This window comes from Gordionus sp. m RMFG-2023, chromosome 3 (genome assembly GCF_954871325.1).
Source record: "Gordionus sp. m RMFG-2023 chromosome 3, tfGorSpeb1-WG-v2, whole genome shotgun sequence".
Lineage (NCBI taxonomy): Eukaryota > Metazoa > Nematomorpha > Gordioida > Chordodea > Parachordodidae > Gordionus > Gordionus sp. m RMFG-2023.
The window spans coordinates 13,660,378-13,680,430 of NC_088777.1; the positions used below are offsets into that span (position 1 = coordinate 13,660,378).

The 20,053-nt window shown below is 26.4% G+C and overlaps 1 protein-coding gene across 3 annotated transcripts; it reads right to left on the reverse strand.

The window, feature by feature from the left end:
* Window positions 1–6,901: 6,901 nt before the first annotated feature.
* LOC135926503 (protein Skeletor, isoforms B/C-like) lies at window positions 6,902–19,537 on the reverse strand. Of its 3 annotated transcripts, none has more exons than XM_065462405.1 (8): window positions 19,404–19,537; window positions 17,894–18,028; window positions 17,653–17,728; window positions 16,377–16,482; window positions 14,734–14,902; window positions 8,275–8,350; window positions 7,772–7,943; window positions 6,902–7,195 (listed from the first exon to the last, which is right to left on the reverse strand). In XM_065462405.1, the coding sequence occupies exons 1-8, from the start codon at window positions 19,447–19,449 to the stop codon at window positions 7,076–7,078; spliced, it is 900 nt and encodes a 299-aa protein (XP_065318477.1). In that variant the 5' UTR covers window positions 19,450–19,537; the 3' UTR covers window positions 6,902–7,075. The 3 variants fall into 3 exon arrangements, with proteins under 3 accessions (XP_065318477.1, XP_065318478.1, XP_065318479.1); XM_065462406.1 differs by lacking the exon at window positions 6,902–7,195 and adding an exon at window positions 9,972–10,006 and having other exon boundaries at window positions 7,804–7,943; XM_065462407.1 differs by lacking the exon at window positions 6,902–7,195 and adding an exon at window positions 9,972–10,006 and having other exon boundaries at window positions 7,871–7,943; window positions 8,279–8,350.
* Between the last annotated feature and the right edge of the window lie 516 nt (window positions 19,538–20,053).

Below are 20,053 nucleotides of genomic sequence, written 5' to 3' on the forward strand. Positions count from 1 at the left end.
TATATAGATAAAATATGAAACTTTATCATAAAAAATTTCAGGTGAATCCTCAAAATTTTGCTGTTACTGGTATAGATTCTATTTAAAGTTGAATTATGAATTAAATAAGGTACGTTTAAAAAATTTATATTTCGACATCCCTCTTAAGATAAATTTTATTCACCTAATATATGTGTCCTATTGTGATCCGAGACCTCGATCCAGGCCCGCATTAAAAAAAAACTTTTAGGCCTGGCCCATATTTAATATTAGAAAAAAATTCCAAGCTCATAATAAGTTTCAAAAAATTTTCCAAAATCTGGCGAATTTCATATCCAAAAATTAAATTGATTGTATTTAATGAAAATAAACAATATTTCAGCCTATTTAGGCAATCATTTTGTTTGCAATACTGAAATTTTTTATTATTAGAAGAAAAAAAATGCAATATTTTTTTTTAAGTTTAACCTTTTTAAATAAGCTAGATTAAATAAAAACAAATTTTAGGCCCAGGCCAAACCCATTAAAAAAATTCTTTAAAAGCCCAGACCAGCTAGAAAATATAACATTAGACCCATTCTCTGATTGGGATATGGAATCTCAAATTTATATCATTTGCTAAGGACGATTTTTAAATTTGAAAAATCTAATTTTACCGAAAATATATTCCAGCATAAATAGACTACCTGCCCTATAAAAATTCAGACACCTTTCGCTTTAAACTTTTGGATATTTTTCAATTTATATGAAAAAAACGGATAAAAATTAAATATTTCAATCGTTTCAATTAAGATTTTTCAAATTTAAAAATCGCTCTTGGTAAATGTTTTAAAATTTAAAGATAGTGAATTCGTATGCCAATACCACATGTATTGTTATTGAATAGTGAAGAAGTGTAAGAAACCTGTTAGGTTTCCGCGCAATCCTGTTTCCCTCATTTTATGGTTCCTTTAATGATTTACTCCCTTTTATATATATATGTGTATATCAATGTCTGAATACTTACTTAAAATTCCTATTTAAACTGAAGAGCGGAAATAGAACTAAACTTTCTAAACTTACTATATATTTACTTTAAAACAAAATTTAACTTTCTAAATTTACTATATATTTACTTTAAAACAATGAAAAATTTATAATCATGGAACGAAGATTTTTCAGGAATATCCATTCTACATTTGTTCGTGTTTTTTCTTCGGTACCATATCTTATTCAAAATGTTCGTAAAAATATGTTCCCAATATTTTATTAAAATTTTAATTGTAAAATAGCGGTGCTGTATACGTTATTTCAAAAAAAAAGCGATGCATTACAAAAAAGGGAACGCGTTACCGTCACTAGTATACTAAATATATATATAAACTTCCTTTTTAATTATTTTAAAAGAAATAAAATTATACACAAATAATTACATTATAAAATAAGTTCTTTTTAAATTAATTACTTATGTATTTTTAACAATTGATTTTCAAAATTTTGATTATGCTTAGTGCTCAGCAAGCTATCACTGTGCTAAACATGTTCAACTGGTGCAAAGGATATGTAGTGAAGGTCAACGGTCTTGTCCTATCGGTCTTAGACCAGATAAGGACCGATCTTTTTTGAGGACCGGTCTTTTATTATTATTTAAGTTTGCTTTACTATTGAATTAATATAATTTTTTTGTATATTTTATTTTATGATATTTTTCTAGATGAGTTATTTTAGATTTTGTTAATTTTTATTTTACAATATGAAAACCATAAGTTTATCCAAGAAACATTTTACTTATAGTCCCAATAAAAAACATGAGTATGTGTTCACTGCAGTACCAAATTTAATGTATCGTCAGCAACAAGTAACAAAATAATTGTTTATAATCTTTTAAGCAATAAATTAATCAAAATAAGCAGTATTACTATTAAATATTTTGGTTATTATTTATATAGTTCTATTTTTTCTTAAAAAACTGTCTGAGTAATTCATTGTCAAAATAACTTAACCTTATTCTTAATAAAATAATTAGTACCTTAAGCAGACATCTGATAAAACATAAAATATATACTTCTAATGATGAAAATGAAAATATCTCAAAACACAATCTCATAATTTTAATATGCCCTCCACAAGCACAAAATCACTTTCTTCAATACCATTGGATAAATTTTATTGTTTATATAATCTTATATTTAATAAAATGATAAAACAAATTAAATTAGGTTAAAAAAATATGTTTTTTAGACAAATAGAAAGACCGGTCTTTTTATTTAGGAACACGGTCTGGATCTCTTTTTCTTAAGGACCGTGGTCCGGTCCGAGGGTATCGGTCCAGTCAGGCCCAAAGACCGGACCGTGATTTTCACTAAATGACAGTTGTATTTTATTTAATAGATTAAAATTTTAATTAGGGAAATATTTAAAGGATAATAACTTACTAAATCATGTTCATAAGAGTCTTCATTTAGATCCTCAGCAAATTTTCATATTTTTATCAGAATTTAATCTGAAATCATATTTTTACCTTCGTGATTTTTTAGATTGGAGATGCTGGACATCGAGGTTGAAATATTTAAATTACTACACAATCTATACTTACAAAGTGTTTACTGCTCTTAATTTTCTTTATTTGTATAAAGAATGTTCATAATGAGGTAGGGCATAGGCGTGAGTAAGCTTGATCCCGAATTTCTATTTTTTCAGACCCTAGTCTGACCCCGCCGAAATTTTAAATTAAAAAAATATAAATTTATCATATTTTTATAGAGGTAAATGAAGGAAAAAATTACTAATTGTTTGTCCTTGTCAGAGATAAATTCTAATTATATTTTGATAAAACAAGAGAACATTATTTCCTACCTTAGTTTTTACGGTTTTTTTAAAACATTTTACAGGAGCTGGTCGGTCTTGCTTTGTAATTTTCACATTTTTTAGGTCTGACCCGAATTTTTTATTATACAATTTTGCAGCCCTCTCCAGACCGGGTGGCCGGATATACAGACTGAGCTGGGTTTAAAAATGGCATATATTAACTTCTCCATAAAGTTAGAAAATATGAATTAAAATTATATGTATTGAAAGATTTTGTCTTCTTTTTGACCATCAATACAACTAAAATAATTTCCTGAGTAATTAAAGTCATCCAGGATTGGTTTAAACCATTTTAAAAAAAAGAATTTTTTCAAAGTGGTAAGCTGCCTTTAGATTGAATTTAGAAATAAAATGGTCTCTAAATATTTTAATTACCAAAATTGTTTTAGATCAAAAATACCGTTTTGGCAACCATGGGACTAGAATCCATTTGGTTTTATACTCAATCTAAATGCAGCTTCCCACTTAAAAAATCTGATTGTGGAGTATTCATAGCGATCTGGTTGATATTCACTACAATTAAGTAGTAATTACATAAAAACTTTTCAGACTCTGACCCTTACTAATATTTTAGATCAAGATGTTTTTCGCTATCTCGTGGCATTCCTGGGCAATCTAAGATCCCCTATCAAAACATTGACAGGTATCAGTTCAAATGTTGAATTTCTTTTAGACGTCCTTGGTAGACATGAATTTCTTCCCAACAATGCTATTCCACAGATGATTGCTGCCATATTGTGCGGAGACTAAAGATTCGTAAATATTGACTGCTGTAACTCACTATTCTTAATAGTAGGCTTTAACCCCGATAATTTGGATAAGGTACCGTAAGTTTATTTTATCTGACGTGAACTTATTAATTTGTTTTCTGCCCAAACATTTACATTCTTGCAATTTTCATAGAAAAAAATATATATTTCAAAATCAATTTACATTCGGGTAAAGTGACAATAAGAGGTGTGCAATGGGCGGTTACTTATTCATCTTATCGGGTGGCATGGGTCAGTAGGAACTTTCAAAATCTATTTTTTGAGGTTCAAGCTCGCCGGTCTAATGGTGATATTTTTTGAGGTTCAAGCTCGCCGGTCTAATGGTGATATTTTTTGAGATCTAGATTCAATTTTTACATCCTATGGGGAGGAATTCTCAACTCAAATTCATAATATTTATTTCATTATCTATTTTAATGTTATGAATTAAATTTAAATATTCAGTAATAACTTTGATAATTAAATGATGTACAAATATTATTTTACTCAATATTTTACAAAATGATTATGTTCCAACTCAAACTGGCGCGTAACAAATGGGGTGGAGAAGGAGGTGATCCCCTCATCGTAAATTTACCTTTTCTCATAAATAATATTTTAAGCCAATAAAAATCCTACCCCTTCCACTGCCCTCTCCCACAAAAAGGTATACAATTTAACACTACAACTAAGAATTAGAAAAAAAGATAATGATTATTCTAACTTTTTATAAATAAGTGAAAACCCATAATTATTTTTATAAAAATTTAATATAGCCAAATGCCCTTAATAAATGAACCTAAAGATCTCCAATAAAATTTATGATGGGGGGAGGGGGGAGGGTATACTAACTAATAGTTCTTCCCTCCATTAGCAAAATTCTGTATATGCCTATGAATCCAAGGAAATTTTTGTTATAACAGCTAATTTTTTTCAACTTCTATTCGTTTTATAATCACATGACCTTTCCGATTTCACAGATTAATTTATAAATTATTAAATTTTATTAAAATCTATTTATAATATATATTTACCCTAACCCATATCTCACCCTTTAATCAGCCCTAACTTATATCTCTCTGACATTTAGTCCACTTCCTTACTTCGGATGCTTATTTAATTTTATTTTAAATATATTTAATCCAATTAAAAAAATCTCCTCTAGTTGAACATTTCCTTGAGTTGAGCTATTATCTTTACATAACATATATTACGAAATGAATAGTAAATATTTATCATCTGATTTGTTTTAAAACCTTTTCGTATTTTTTAAAATCAATTTATAATTGTAAATATTCAATGAGACAATAAAAGGAGGAATAGAAATAAGTACTAATACTTTTTGAACCACACGCCAATATATTCATTTAAAATAAAATATAGCACCTCAAAGCTTTTTTCACTCTTCAGAATATTAAGAATATCATAATCTTTAAATAACAGGGAAAAAGGAAAAAAACTCCATTTATGAATCAACAAAAAAAATATAGAAAAGTATATCTCTGGTCAAAAAAGTTGCAAAAATTTGTTACTATATAAAATTAATTGATATATTGACGCCTTTACTCAATCGTCAAGGTATCCACAAACTTGTAAGGCTAAGGCAGCTAGATGAATAAAAACAATTAAATTGCAATCAGCCTTGTTTTTTATCATCGAGAATGATTTAAATTCTAGTAGACTTTTATTACAACTGTAAATATTTATTCCTTTTTTTTTTAGTTTATAAAAAAAGTAATTTGCCATTTCATGACGATATTTTATTGCAAAATGATATTGACTATTTTAAATTTAATAAATAATTTATATTTTATCATAAAATTTTGTAGTTTTGGGAATTTTATATTTAGACGCTTAAAATCAAGCCACATCCTTCATATCCTCTAAGCTTATTTTATTACACACGATTTATAATATTCCGCCTTCGGTTACATATTGATATTTCAGTAATTCATATCTTTTTAATTCCATTTTAATTTTTTATAATTTTTTAGCAGCAAATAAAAGTGTTGCAAAATCATATTTTACTATCGAAAATTGATGTTTCCAAATTATTATAATAACATTATTAAACTTAATATATGCTATTTTATATTTTTAAATTTTTAAAGAATAGCTGATAATTTTGATTTGTAAAGAATTTGCTTATTTAAAAAATTCTTCTTTTAATAATTATTTTATAGTTTTTTTTAAATTTCGTATAAACAAATAGGCCACTGATTATATTGACAAAAATCTCATTTTTATAAATCTTTTATATACTTAATTATTGTTTAATTCCTGATTCAATGTATTTTATACATTTAATAACCCCGAGCATTGCACGCAATAACAAAAAATAAAATAAAGTGATCGAACTATCATGCTATCCTAATCGTTTTAGACTTAAATAAAAAATATACACTAAAAAAAATAATCTTTAAAATTATTACAATGATAAAAAAAATATTTTACAGAATAAATAAGATATACCCATTTCAAAATACAGCCTAAAATATTTTATCAATAAATTTTTGAAATTTTTATTGATATGTTAGCTGTAAAATTTATATTGTGTAAATGCAGGGTTTTAAATGTTATAGGTTTTAAAACGTTTTACAAGCATGTCATGTTTAACATTTCTGATTTCCTTGAAAAGCATTTAAGAGGGTTTGGCTTACCTTTTTTTCCGCTTTTAATTTTTTTAACCAAGTCTATCCGACCTAATAGAAGGATAAAATGAATCGCATCCAAAAGGTGATTAATATTTTTTTAATCCTAGTTTTCCTTGCTTATATAGATATAAAACATAGTCCGATTATTCAGGTATATATAGTAATTATATTATATATGTGTAAAGGCAATAAAAAATAAAACTTTCAGTATTGAGCATGCGCACTGGCGTTATAATTATGATGGGATTAAAAAAATACCAGATACTTAAAAGGTTTTGCATATAAAATTCTTGAAAATATAAACGAATAAAATAACGATATAAGAAAAATATGAAATTGTAACTAAAGAAAATAAAAGAAAAGATATAAAAAAGCAAGGGTAATGAAAAAGGAAAAAAAGTTATAAAATACAAGTCATAATATAAATTACGATTACATTCAAAAAATAAATTGGATAATTAGAAATACTAAGTCAATTTATATGATTTAAAATGCTTGTTGAGATTTTGAAGAAGAACGACTCTTCTAATACCGGTATAAAGATAACTTCAACGCTTAAATTATGTAAATAGCACTTCATTTTTTTTTGAAGTTTAATTTTTTATTTTAGACACAAATCAAAACATGATATTTTCAATTTTGAGAATGATGAAATTTAATTAATTTCTGCTACTTTCTCCAAATATACTAAAATAATTAAAAATTATATCTTAATATAAAGTACTATAAAATAAAAATTTAGCATGTTTCTTGTTTCTATTTTAGATTAATTTATTCACGATTTTTGCAAAATATAGAGAAAAAAAAATTATCATAAACGAAATTATGACATTTTAAAGGAATCTTTTAAGAAGATACGACAGAAAGCAGGTAGATTACTAGGATTGAAAGAACCATATGAATCCACCTGGAAGTAATTGTTGTTGCAGATATCCCTCCTCCAGTTGTATGTGGGCCCCATTTTTTCTGATTAAAATAAAGAATATATTTTTTTTATTAATTAAAAAATAATTAATAATTCGTTAATAAAAGAAGAATAAATTAATAAGTGCTCGAATTAGAAATATTTGGGAGGGTTCAAGTCAAACGGAATTAAATCGGGATAATTTTTTTAGTCTTTTTAGACAAGACAAGTAACGATATTAAGTTATTGTGTTTCTTATTTAAAAAAAGGATTACATTTCTAATTAGAATACTTCCAATTTGAGATTGTTTAGCTAATCTACCTCCGTGAGGTGTTCAAATTAGAAAAGGTATTTGCTTATTTTCACAACACATTCATATTGCAACAAAATAAAATAAAAATTATAGAGATTATTATAAATATTTTATGAGCATTTTAATTTGCATTAGGTACCATTATTTATTATGTGTTGTAATATTATAAAATCGATAATGAATAATTAACAAAATAACTTTAAAAATTTTTATGTACCTTTATTTTTATATAATATTATATATTTTTTAATGAGGCTTTGAAGGGAAGAAAATGGCGAAACTTTAATTATTTCCCTTCTCTTAAAATTTATTTTTAAAAATTACCCTTAGAACATTATAAGGAGGAAGGACATGCTTGTCGGGTAAAAAAACGGAAGCAAAATTTTGGGTGTATTTTATGCAATACAATGAAAACCAATTGAAGTCGGACCAGGTCTTATTATCTGGGAGCGTCAACTCGATTGTTTGCATACTGTATTTAGGTACCGGTTTCAGGCTATAATATTTTATTCAAAAATTAAGGCTAAAAATTATCTTTAAGAGATTAGATATAGAAGTTCGTACGGATCTGAATTGAAACTAGACATATTTTGTGGTTAAATATCAAAAATAATTTAAATTCATTAATAAACAAAATTATTTTTGTTTGGACTATGTAAAGTTCCTATTGCAAAATATTAAAGAATCCCCCAAAATATTCCTCAGGTTCTAATTTTATATTTGGGGTCATAATTTCAAAGATCTAAAAATATGCAAAGATAACAAATAAAAATGTCTACCTAACTAAAATTCTAAAAAACATTATTATTTATACTGTTTAATTATACCTGCCTTGTTCATTCGGTATTTTTATTGCGTTTTCGTGATTTATCGACTCCCCCTTTCCCGCCAAAAAATATGCATCTTTTTTGAAAAAAAAATAACATTTTATATATGTGTAGAAAGAAGTAGCAAAAAAAATTAAAAATAAGAAAGAAAAAGAATAAAATAGATTGATAAAAGAAAGGGAATAAATCGTATTTTGGGCCAATTTATCCATTATGATATAAAAATTCAGGGTGCATCCTAACTATATAGCTTTGACTAAACAGACTAAAAAGTAACAGGCTATTTAGATTTAATTAGGTTACTTGTGTTTTTTACATTTTACATTTTACATATTTTTTTATGTATTCCTATTAGTGATCTGCATCGGGCCTAATTATTCAAGCCCGGCCCGGCCCGAAATTTTATTAAAAAAGTTTTGCCGGCCCGAATTTATTTAAATAGAGAAATTAATTTTTATAATTATTTAAAATAAGAGATGTGTTATATGTCGTTTAGTTTCAATAAATAAAATCAAATATTTTTATTTTATATAAAAAATTCAATATAAAATTGATAAATTTAGATATATTTAAAAAAATTTCCAAGGTCCGACCCGACCCGGCCCGAATTTTTTTAAAAAATATTAGGCCCGGCCCGACCCGAACCCAATTATTTTAAATAAAATTATTGCAGATCTCTAATTCCTATTTCTTTTAACAGATGTATTTGTTTAATCCCTCTCTTTAAAAAGTGTTGGTACGTTGTGATTGTGAAATATTCTCTCGAACTAATTTCCGTGATACAAGATTAAATTGGAAATAAATATATTAAGTATTTTTAAATATTTAAATTAAGTAAAATTTCCATAATTATATCTTCATTATCATATTTAGTATGAACTTAAAAAATGGAGCATTGTCAATTCTTTATATTCAATTTTGACACACTCATTTAATTTTATAAATAAAAATTGTAGGGGGAACATGGACTATCAGGCAGGTGAGGTATCGCTTTTCATTTTTAGGGCTAATAATTTCAAAGTTGGTCAAAAGATGTATTTCTATTCATGCACCATTTTCATTTAGTAACGAGAGCTCCTCATTCAAAAAATATTTATCAATAACAATTTTTTTAATCCCTTTTCAACAATTTCCTTTTAAGTATTTTTTGTCTTAAGGAAATAATATTTTTTTAAATTTTATGAAAATTATATGCCAAATTGCCCGATGTTAAATCTAATTAAATTTACATTTAGGCTAACTCACTACCCCCACGGCTAAACGTCAGGGGGTAAAATCGAAAATAAAAGAGCATTAAATTGCCTCGGAAAATGTTCTTAAAATGATAAAATAAGTTGGAATTGTGTAATGTGGGGCTAAAGTTCCAACCATAATAAAAACACGAAGATTGGATAAAATATGCCAAATACCCAAATGTTATGCTAAAAATGATCCATTTTATGTGTGAAAATTTATTTTTTTAAAAAATATTTATCATTTGTCAATAATGTGTTAAAAATTTTGTATTTTGTGTGTTGAATTTTATATTTGCCATCTTACCACAAGGGTTTTGTCATCTTATAATACTTTTATTTAACTCTAAATAACACCCACAAGGTAGAAAACCTCTGTTTTTTTTATTTTGTAGTCTAATAATGTGGCTATCTAATGATACAATTAGTTTTTTTTTATCCTTTAAAATAAAATTAAAATTTTACCGTATAAAACATCTGCCATATAGCCCGAGCCTCCCCTAGATATAAAAATAGTAAACAAAGTATATATAATAACAAAATAATGCAAGAAATACTTTAAAAAATTATAGAAAAAGATTGGAAAAGCGAAAAATAGGGTGTCTTAGTTAAAAAGCTGTTTAGCCTAGGCTAAATAGCAATAAGTATCCAGCGCTTAATTAAAGATTTTCTTTTCTAAATTTGGATGAAGTCGAGTTGTGAAAAAAAAAGTGATTAATAACTTGATTCCAATCTATGCTCCAACATATATTGTATATTCCTAACCACTTTTAAAGCATAATATAAAAACAAAATATTCATTTCTGAAAATGGTCAGGGGAGAGGAGAGGTTGTTTGGAATATATTTTTTGATTTTATTATTATTCTTAAAATTTATGCTAAAACTATTGTATATTCATTTGGATTTATAATGTGCTGAAGAAAAACAATATTTTATTAATAAGAAAAAATATTTAGATTTATTTTCTGAGATTTTTTTAGATCTCAGGTGTAAAAATCCACTCGATTTCGATTGAATCAAATAATGGCATCCTTAAAACATTTTCCGCCCTTTAGCAAGAGTTTAGATTTGTTTAAAAACACAATAAAGAATGCGCCTTTAGACTTAGAGTCTGTTTCATATCATTCTAGTCTCCACTTCTCATATATTGATTTAACTTTAAAAAAATTGAAATTATAATCATCAACTTGCCGTCACCTTTTTATTATAATCATCAACTTGCCGTCACCTTTTTAGCCACTTTTTATTTATAAGGACAGCTATGGAATCAAGATGAACATTATATAATATTTAAACCATGATATTTAAGAATATTTCTCAAGGTGTTATGACATTTCAGTTATCCAGGCTGTGACATTTCGTGAATAAACAAGTAATCAAAACGTTATTTAATTGTTATATAATTAGCAGAGATATGCAGAGCCAGACCGATAAATGGCATATAAAAATATGGGCCGGCTTAAACATTTTAAAAAAAAATTAGAATCCGGGCAGGTTAAAAATTTTTTTAATTATTTTTATTAATTAATCAGCCGGAATGTTGTAAAATCATATAATATTAAAATTTAATATTCATTTATACTGCTAATATTTTTAAATTCCTCTTGAAACAATTTGCAAAATAGAACCTAAATTTTAAGAATAATAAAATTTAAAGCCGAGTAATCGCTCATTCATAGTTAGACCAATTCGCGGCGAAGTATACAAAATTCGTATAGAAAAATACAAAAATACAGCAAATTTTTTATACTTCACCACGAATTCGCGCTAACTGTGAATGTAGGGTAAGGCCGAAAAATGGTAAAAAATAAAAATCTTGGACAGGTCAAAAAATTTCTAAAAAAAATTCTGGACTGAACATGAAGATAAAGAAATTTTCAAATCTTCGGCGGGCCTAAAATTTTGATCACCATTGCTGATTTCATGCTGATGGAATTTTGCTATCTATGCCGGAAACGGAAATAAGATTCACACAAAAAAAATCATGCAAAAAACCGATCCTCTCTTCTAAGGATTCTGTTGATCCCATTGTGATGATGTTATTTTTAAAAAAAATTTCATCTCAATCTTTCATTTCTTTTAATTTCTAGGTATTCTTTATATATTTTTTAATTTCTTTCCATTTTTTAAATTATACAAAGGTAATTATATCCCAATTTCGTGAAGGATATTTGATTCTAAAAAAATTTAATTTTTTTTTACAATTTTTACCAAGGTAAAATTGGTAAATAAAATACACATTCATCATAATTTATTTTTAAATGTGTTAGGTCATTTAAACATATAGGTCATCGCAAAGATATGTTTTTAAATAGAAGGACGAAAATAAAATTTATTGGAAAAAAAGATTAGTGAAAACATAATATTGTAATTGTGGGAAAAAAAGCTAGCCAAATATATAAAAAAATAATTATTTTACATTAGAGATCTGCAAAAGTAGGCCCAGCCCGTATACCCAGTCTGAGCCCGGCCAAACGGGCTTCGAATCCGGGCCCTCTTATTTTAAAAAAAAATTTGGTTCAGGCTTGGTCGAACTTAAATTTTGAAATGAAATTGTTATATTTTAAAATTTGTGCAAAATATGAGGTCAATATTATTTATTTATTTGTAGAATGATCGAAAATTTCATTATGTTGAGTGTAGAATGTAATAACTCTATTTTAAATTAAATTAATTTCTATATTTAAATAAATTCGACCGGTCGGGGTAAACAAGTAATTTTTATCTTAGGTCGGGCTTCCCAGGAAGAATAAAAAACTTCTTGAAATCGGTCCATCCCTTTAAAAAGTGGGCCCGATGCAGATCACTATTTTACATATCTCATATTAATTTTATAAAGAACCAATTTAGCGCTCAAATTAGTCAAGTTACGTATCGCATAATTTTGTTTCTTTTTTACAATTGACAAAAAAACCTTGAAATTTGACATAAAACATTCAAAAGAGAATTTTTATATAAAAAAAGTAATATTTAATTTTAAGCATCCTTTTTCACATTAAAAAATATATATTTCCTACATTTTACATTTTAACATTATCAAAAAAAATATTAAATTTTAAAAAATATACATGACCGCGAAAAATTAATAAATTAATTTAAATAAAAAAAATATCTATTTTTTTACTTTTTTCTTAGCTTCCTATCTTTTTAATTCCTTATTAAAAAATATTTAAAAATAAAATGAGGTTCAGAAGATGCTCAGATTTAAATTCTTTTTTTTAAAAAATATAGGATTCGGTTCAGAAAGTTTCAAATAAACCGAATAGAGGTCCTGGTTAGATCTGAATTCGATTCAAACTATCGATTAAATAGAAAGTACTTAAGTTTATTCTGTAATGCCAAAAGTATCTTAATAGCTAGCCAATTTTTATTCCTTCTAAAAAATTATTGGTAAACCATTTGAAAAAGGGTAATCAAGTTAAGGACAGTTGTATCTTTAATGTACTAGATGTAAGAATAAGTGAAAAATCAAGTTCATGATCTAAATCGAAATAGTTTCGGGTCCAGGGGTTAAAAATAAAGTGTCTCGATATGTGTGGAGGTCTAGGTTAGGTCCAACCTCAAAAAAATGGTATGAAAATACGACAAAATCTGAAAAAAAATTAACATTTTTCTATAATGGCTTTTTATTTCAATAATTACAAATTAACTATTTCTCCCCTTATTTATTGATCTAGATTCCGTAGTGGACGAAAATTATAAATTGATCTAAATAATGTTATAGTCATTATTTCTAATATCTTCTATTTATTTCACTCATTTTAAAATCTAAATATTTGTTTTTTTTATAAATTATTCCAGGAGCTATTTAATCTTAAGTTTCATAAATTTATTAAGAGGGTGACTATAAAATATTGACAATTTCTAATAAACAAATTATTAAAAGAGGCATCTCGAAGAGGGAATTTGTAAGAAAAAAAGTAAATTTTTAAAGTAATAAATTTATATTATAATAAAATAATGTTTGAAATATAGATTAATGCACATAAATATTCTTAGGAGTAATCGCATGCATATAAATTTATAAAGCATTCATGAAAAAAATATGGTGTATTAAAAAATGGGGAAAAAATATAATTATTGGGCCGATTTTTAAAACGACAAACTCAATATTTCTTTAAGAAAAATCGCAAACCTGAAGATTTTGCACATAGATTGCACAAAGATTTGGACATCTATTAGCGAATTAAAGGCCCAAGCAATATTTTTCCAGCTTAAATATTGAAATAGCTGTTAAATCGGCTCAAATCTAGCCATTAACAACTCATGTATGTTTTTTTTCTTATATAAGAAGAAAATGTTCTTTCATTGGTAGAAGTACTAATGGATAGAGTTGTTAAAATATATAGTAATTTTTATAAATCAGAAAAATAGTCTAAAATATGTTTGAAATTATGTAAAATATCTAAAACATATTTTGGAACATTATCAAACAGAGCTAACCTTTTATACCATAGTCTCATTCAGCTAGAATGTATCATAGAGTAATTTAACATCCTCACAATAAATCATCAAGTATTTTTTCCTCTATCAAGATTTAAAATAGATTCGGAAGGATTCTGCGGTAATAATATTTACAGATTTGTAAGTACAGCCTGATTAATCAAGAATCTTTTATTTATTTGAGTCATAAAAGGATCCAAGAAAAGGGTAAAGAGATTTATTTTTAGTTTTCTTCGATTGACCTTATATTGATATTGGAATGACGGGCTTGCCTTGCTACGAGTCGACGCAGACAAATATTAAATTCATAGAGCTCTTTAATTATCAATGGCATATAATTTATGAAATTCGTCATCTGCATTTGTTCTGATTTCCTTAAGTTTCAATATAACACATTCAGCTATTCTCATAGTCTCAATCAATTTTTTTTTTGAAATATTTTACTTTTGTAGTGAAAAGGCTTCAAACGAATAAATTTAAAATGAAAAAAATCTAATGTCAAGGAAAATTTGAAATCGATATTAATTCATAGAATAGATTAGTAGGGTATTTATTTCTGCTGTGAATGAGATATAAATGTTAATTGGAATATATACGCGATAAGATAAAGGAATTAGTAAATTTTTCAAAATTATTTTAGCTAGCATCTAAACTTTTTGTCTGGGGTAGGAAAGTGTGGGGGGGGGGGGGGTATTTCCCCTCGCTCCCCCGCCGATGCGTACGCGCCTGAATCACATCATATTAATTTTAATATATTCTAGAAATATATTTATTTTTGTTTACCCGGTCCTAATCCATCGTAATTAAAATTCTTGAGTAGTATAGTTTTATCCGTCGTCAACACGCCTTCGCTCGCGTGTACATTATGATGCGCTCCCGGAATGGGACCGAACGAATAATTTTTAGGAATTTGAAAAGAATCTTTCTTGAAAATTACTTCACCTAAACTTTTCTTTAAAATAAATAAAGCAATAATTAAATTTATATTTTTTTAAAAAAATCAAGAAGAAAATTAGTAATTAATTTTGTGGAACTTAGGGAGGATAAAAATAAATATCGTAGCCCAAGAATTTTTTAAATATAAAATTAGAAAAAAAACTTTGAAAATTAGAGAGACCTGCATGTCCCAACCGATACCCGGCCTTGTACATAGAATGCCTGGCCCATTGAAAATCCTGGTGGGTGGAATTACAAACCCTGACCAGACTTCAAAAAAAAAATTTTTTTACGGGGGTGGGGAAATTTTTATAGAATAAATTTAAATTATATTAATTAACCATTTGAAAAATTATATCATAGCCATTTAAACATTCATTTTATTACTCCTATCTTCAATTTTCCCTTTCAAACAATTTACAATATAAAATAAAATCATTCTAAATCATGAAATAAAAAATCAGGCCTAATCGGGTTGAAATATGTAACTAAGCTAGACCTGAAATTTAAAAAAACGCCAAAAATACTCTCTTTTAGGGTAAGAATTATAACTTCTTTTAAAAAAAATTTCGAAAACTTTCAGAAGTTCTAAAATTTTAATAAAATCGCATTTTATTTTTTTTTTAATTTTTAGATTTTTCGATAAAAGTTGCGAAAGTTTGCGAATCGAATATTTCGACACAGTCTCAAAACAAATTTGGGCCGAGTGTGAAAATGCTAAAAAGTAGAAATCTGACCTCTTGCAGATCTCTGGAAAAATTAGGAGAAATATTTATTATGGCATTATATGTTTTAAAACAGAGGATATTAAAAGTATAAAATATTTAATTTTTTGTTTCGGAAAAAATTAATAAAAATGTTTGAGGGAAAGTACACGAATATTTTTGAAAAACTAATTTTATAGTGTCATAAAATAATCTATTTATACTTAAGGAACCAAGGAGAATTGGGGGGGGGGGGGGAGAGACAAGTAAGTGTATAAACTCTAATCACTTTCGCTAGGTTTATGCTTATTCAAAAATTATTTGTTATTTGTATTCAATTCGTTATTTAGGTCCTAGATTTGTCATGGGTCTTTTTTTCTATTAGATTCATAATTTATATATGCGAAAATAATTATGCTCCTAAATTTAATTGGCGCTTTGATCGATCGATTATTAATTAAATTAATGCTAAAAATATGTTGTATTTTTATATAAATTTAAAATGACGATTTGATAATACTTTTCAAAAATACAACCTTCGACAAATGACAACATATTTATTGTGTAATGAAAATGATTATTATAATAAAATAAAATTTAATTCAATAGATGCTTTTTTTGCATTTTGATCTCAATGAAATGGCTAAGAATAAGATATCATTTCTAAACGAATTTATCCAATTTATGTCTTAAAATTTAACAAGAATAAAAATTAAAAATCAAATATTAGAAAAATAATTTTAAAAAAAATTAAAAAAGAAAAATTTAAGTAAATTAAAATTTTACTTTCGATTTATCGCTCCACACAGAAAACCATTTTAATTCGGAAACTTTCATATTCGGCAATTTCAGCAAAAATTCTTGATCTTTACTTTTGGCTAAAGGATTTACACTATATTATTATATAAATTTTTATTCGATATTATTGACTGCAAATTTGTTAATTTGGTAGGAGACAGTATGGTGCCTCTTTTTTAATTCAATTTCATAAGTTGTTGACCATTGCTTGCAGGATGGTCAAGATGGTGATGTGTTAACTATAGTTGACTTTAACATACTATGAAATTTGGCCTGAATTAGTGCTGTTAAAAAGCCAAATTTGGGGCAAATTAAAATTTTAGACAAAATAATATTATATAAGCCTAGAGATTTGTCAAATGGAGGTCTAAACTTTTCTGCCATCTAAAATCTGCAGGCTTACATAATATTATTTTGTCCAAAATCTTAATTGGGCCGCTTTTAATTTTCAGGCCAAATCGTCCGTTTTTTTTATCTAACTGTTATTACTGTGATACTTGGGATATAAGCAATGGCTAAAATATGCTAATTCGACTTAATCTAAAGGAGTGTACCAAGAAAAATTAGCTAAGCATTTTGACACGAGCTAAGAGAAATCTCGCTTTTTTCAACTATCTTTCAAATAAAAACTCTGGAGGCTGAGGTGATTATTTTCAGCTAAGAATTTGGTTTATTTGTCTTTGGAATCGGCTTAAAACCGACTAAAAAGGCTAAAAATATAGTTATTACTCAACTATATCTCCTACGTTATAGTTCTAATAAGAGAAAATGTTCTTGGACTAGTGAAAAATAAATCAAATAGGGCGGGAGAAAATATTATTCTGTGGCTCCGAAGATGGGAAGGGGGGGGGGGGGGTCATACTTAGTATTAATCAGCTGTTACATTCATATTATCATTAAAACTTTCACTAGATGATATAATTTTGCTACCTTACTAAGATTTTAAAATAATTAAAGTTAGAATATTTTTCTTTAAAGTTCTAAGTAACAGATTTTAGGAGAACGTTTTTATATTACACAGCTTTTAGATCAAAAATACACATTTCATAGAATCAAGTACAAATGAGAATATAATTTTTTTTAAATATATTAACAGGATCTGAAAAAGTGTAATCTTCCTTGTCTCTGATCTTTCTTCTCTTCCTTCCTACCTTCCTCTCTTTTCTTTTCATTAGTATTTTTCCATACATTCAATTTATTAAGATTTAGTTTTTGTATATCGAGTGGATGGCGATATATATATATATTACATAACTATATTTACTTTCCATCATCCGTAGGAATTTTAAACCCTGAAGGGCTAGGTTGGCTTCCTACATTTCCGGCCAAAAAAAACGCGTCTAAGATTCAAAACAGGGTTTAATATATAGTAAAAGCAAGTTACGTAAATATGGAGCATAAAATATAATTGCTTTATTATTAATTTATTCATTTCAAAACATTTAAATTCTTAAATTAATTTGTTTAAAAAATTAAAGTATTTCTTTTTTCAACTTTTTTATAACCTGCTGATTTCCCGTCATAATTGAAATTGTTTAGGAAGAGAGTATTTTCATCTGCCACATACAGGTTGCCACTTACTCCGTGATCAGTGTTACTCAACTTGTCAATAAATGTCCCCCATTCGTCTGTATGCGTTTCTATATATATATATATATATATATATATGTTTGTATACAAGATTTTTTTTAAAAATATAAATTTTTCATTTACTTTTTAATGATTGGCATTTGGTAGTAATCCCAAAAATTTTATAATCGGTTATTTTTTATTTAAACTTTTTTTTGTTTTTCATGTTTCTTTTCTCATATTTATTTAATTTTAAATTGCTTAAATATTTGGAGTATGTCATTATAATTTTGGCAGCATTCAGCCAATTATCTATCTTCCTGTAACCAACATTTAATCCTGATATTTGAGTGATCATTTAAAAAAAAGATTCCACCATAAATATTACAAATTCTCAAGATATCATTAAAAAACTTATTTTCATATGCTGACTTTTATTACAAATATTTTTAAAAAGAAACTCTTCTCTTATTACCTCGCTTCCTGTTTATCAAGCTCCATTATATCATTTAACCTTATATTTTTGTGGTAATTGAAGTTAAAATTTTATTTAAATTACATTGATCCTTAGATTATACATATTCTTTTATTAATTTAAATTCAAAGTGTTTTGTTCAATATATATATAATATTTATAATTAATATCAATTTAAAATGGTTAACTCATTTTTATAGCAGTTGTGTCCCCCGAAAAAAGCAAAGTTTACCACTTAACGGTTTATTTTATTTTTTCCATATTTGTTATAGGCTGCATGCCATCGATATCGATTTTAGAATCCAGGGGGGCCAAGTGGTTTTCTTGGTCGAATAATAGTCAGGTTCTGCCGAACAAAAGTATCACAATCTTATTTATTTCTAAAATCGATCTGCATGCAAGCCAATTACTTTATTTGAAGGATAGTTTATATGTCTTAAGCGTAAACGCTTACTTCTATTTTTTTTCATGTACAAAAGTTTAAAGAAGGAAAAAATATTTATAATAAATAACAAGTTACGAGGTTCATAAAATTAAATCTAGGAGGAATTGGAACAAGAAATGATCATTAGATATTTTTTAAGAAATAAATTCCCTGGTCTATTATAGTCCGTAATTACTTCTTTCTAATTTGTTGCTGTAACTTATTCTAAAATCTTCCCTTTTAAAAAAAAATGATTAGTTGAACCTGGAACTATTAAATATAACAAAACGAGGAATCTTTATAAATTCTTTAAAAAAAGATTTAGAAGAATGAAATTCTCTCTAATTTCAATAATCTTAAAAGTTGACTGCAGAATGATTTCGCTGAAATTTTTTTTCATTGTTTCAGCTAAAAATATTATTGATAAAAATATTTAAATAATTCGCTCAATATATTTCGTTCTAATAAATTTTATAAAAAAAATTATGCGAGTTTCGCATTTCTAAAAAAAATTATACGAAAGATATTCAGGGTTTGGTTCTTTTACCTGACATAAGGATTAATATTAGGACTAATGATAGAATGTGTCTCATATTTTTTTTAAATGAAATTTTTTTAAAAATATTATTTTGAAAAATAAAATCTGCTATAATAAAAATATATTTATTTATAAATTAAACGATATAGGATAACTGTCATTATATGTAAATAAGTGTATGGCAAATTTTTTTTTAAAGTATAATTTTTTATTCAATTAATTAATAAAAATATTTTTGGAATAGTTTTTTTTAAATTAAATAGATATTTCAAAAAATTAGTGTTGTTAAACTGCTCGTTTTGAGCCGTATTTTTAAAAACGGCTATCTCAATATTTTAGCCAGAAAAATATTGCCTAAGCCGCGAGATTTCGCTAATAGATGTCCAAACCTTTGTTCCTTCTACAAGCAAAATCTTCAGGCTTGCGTAATATTATTCTAGATGAAATATTGAGTTAGCCGTTTTTAAAAATTGGCTCTTAACGAGCCGTTTAGCAACACTACAAAAAATATAGCAGCCCTCTAAATCAATTTGACCGTTTCAGTCGAATCATCCTTGAGTGTTACTATATGGAGGTTTTTATTAATTGGCATTTTTTTCATACCAATATTTTTTTCATACCAATATTTTTTTCATAGCAACATTTTTTTTATTGCTATT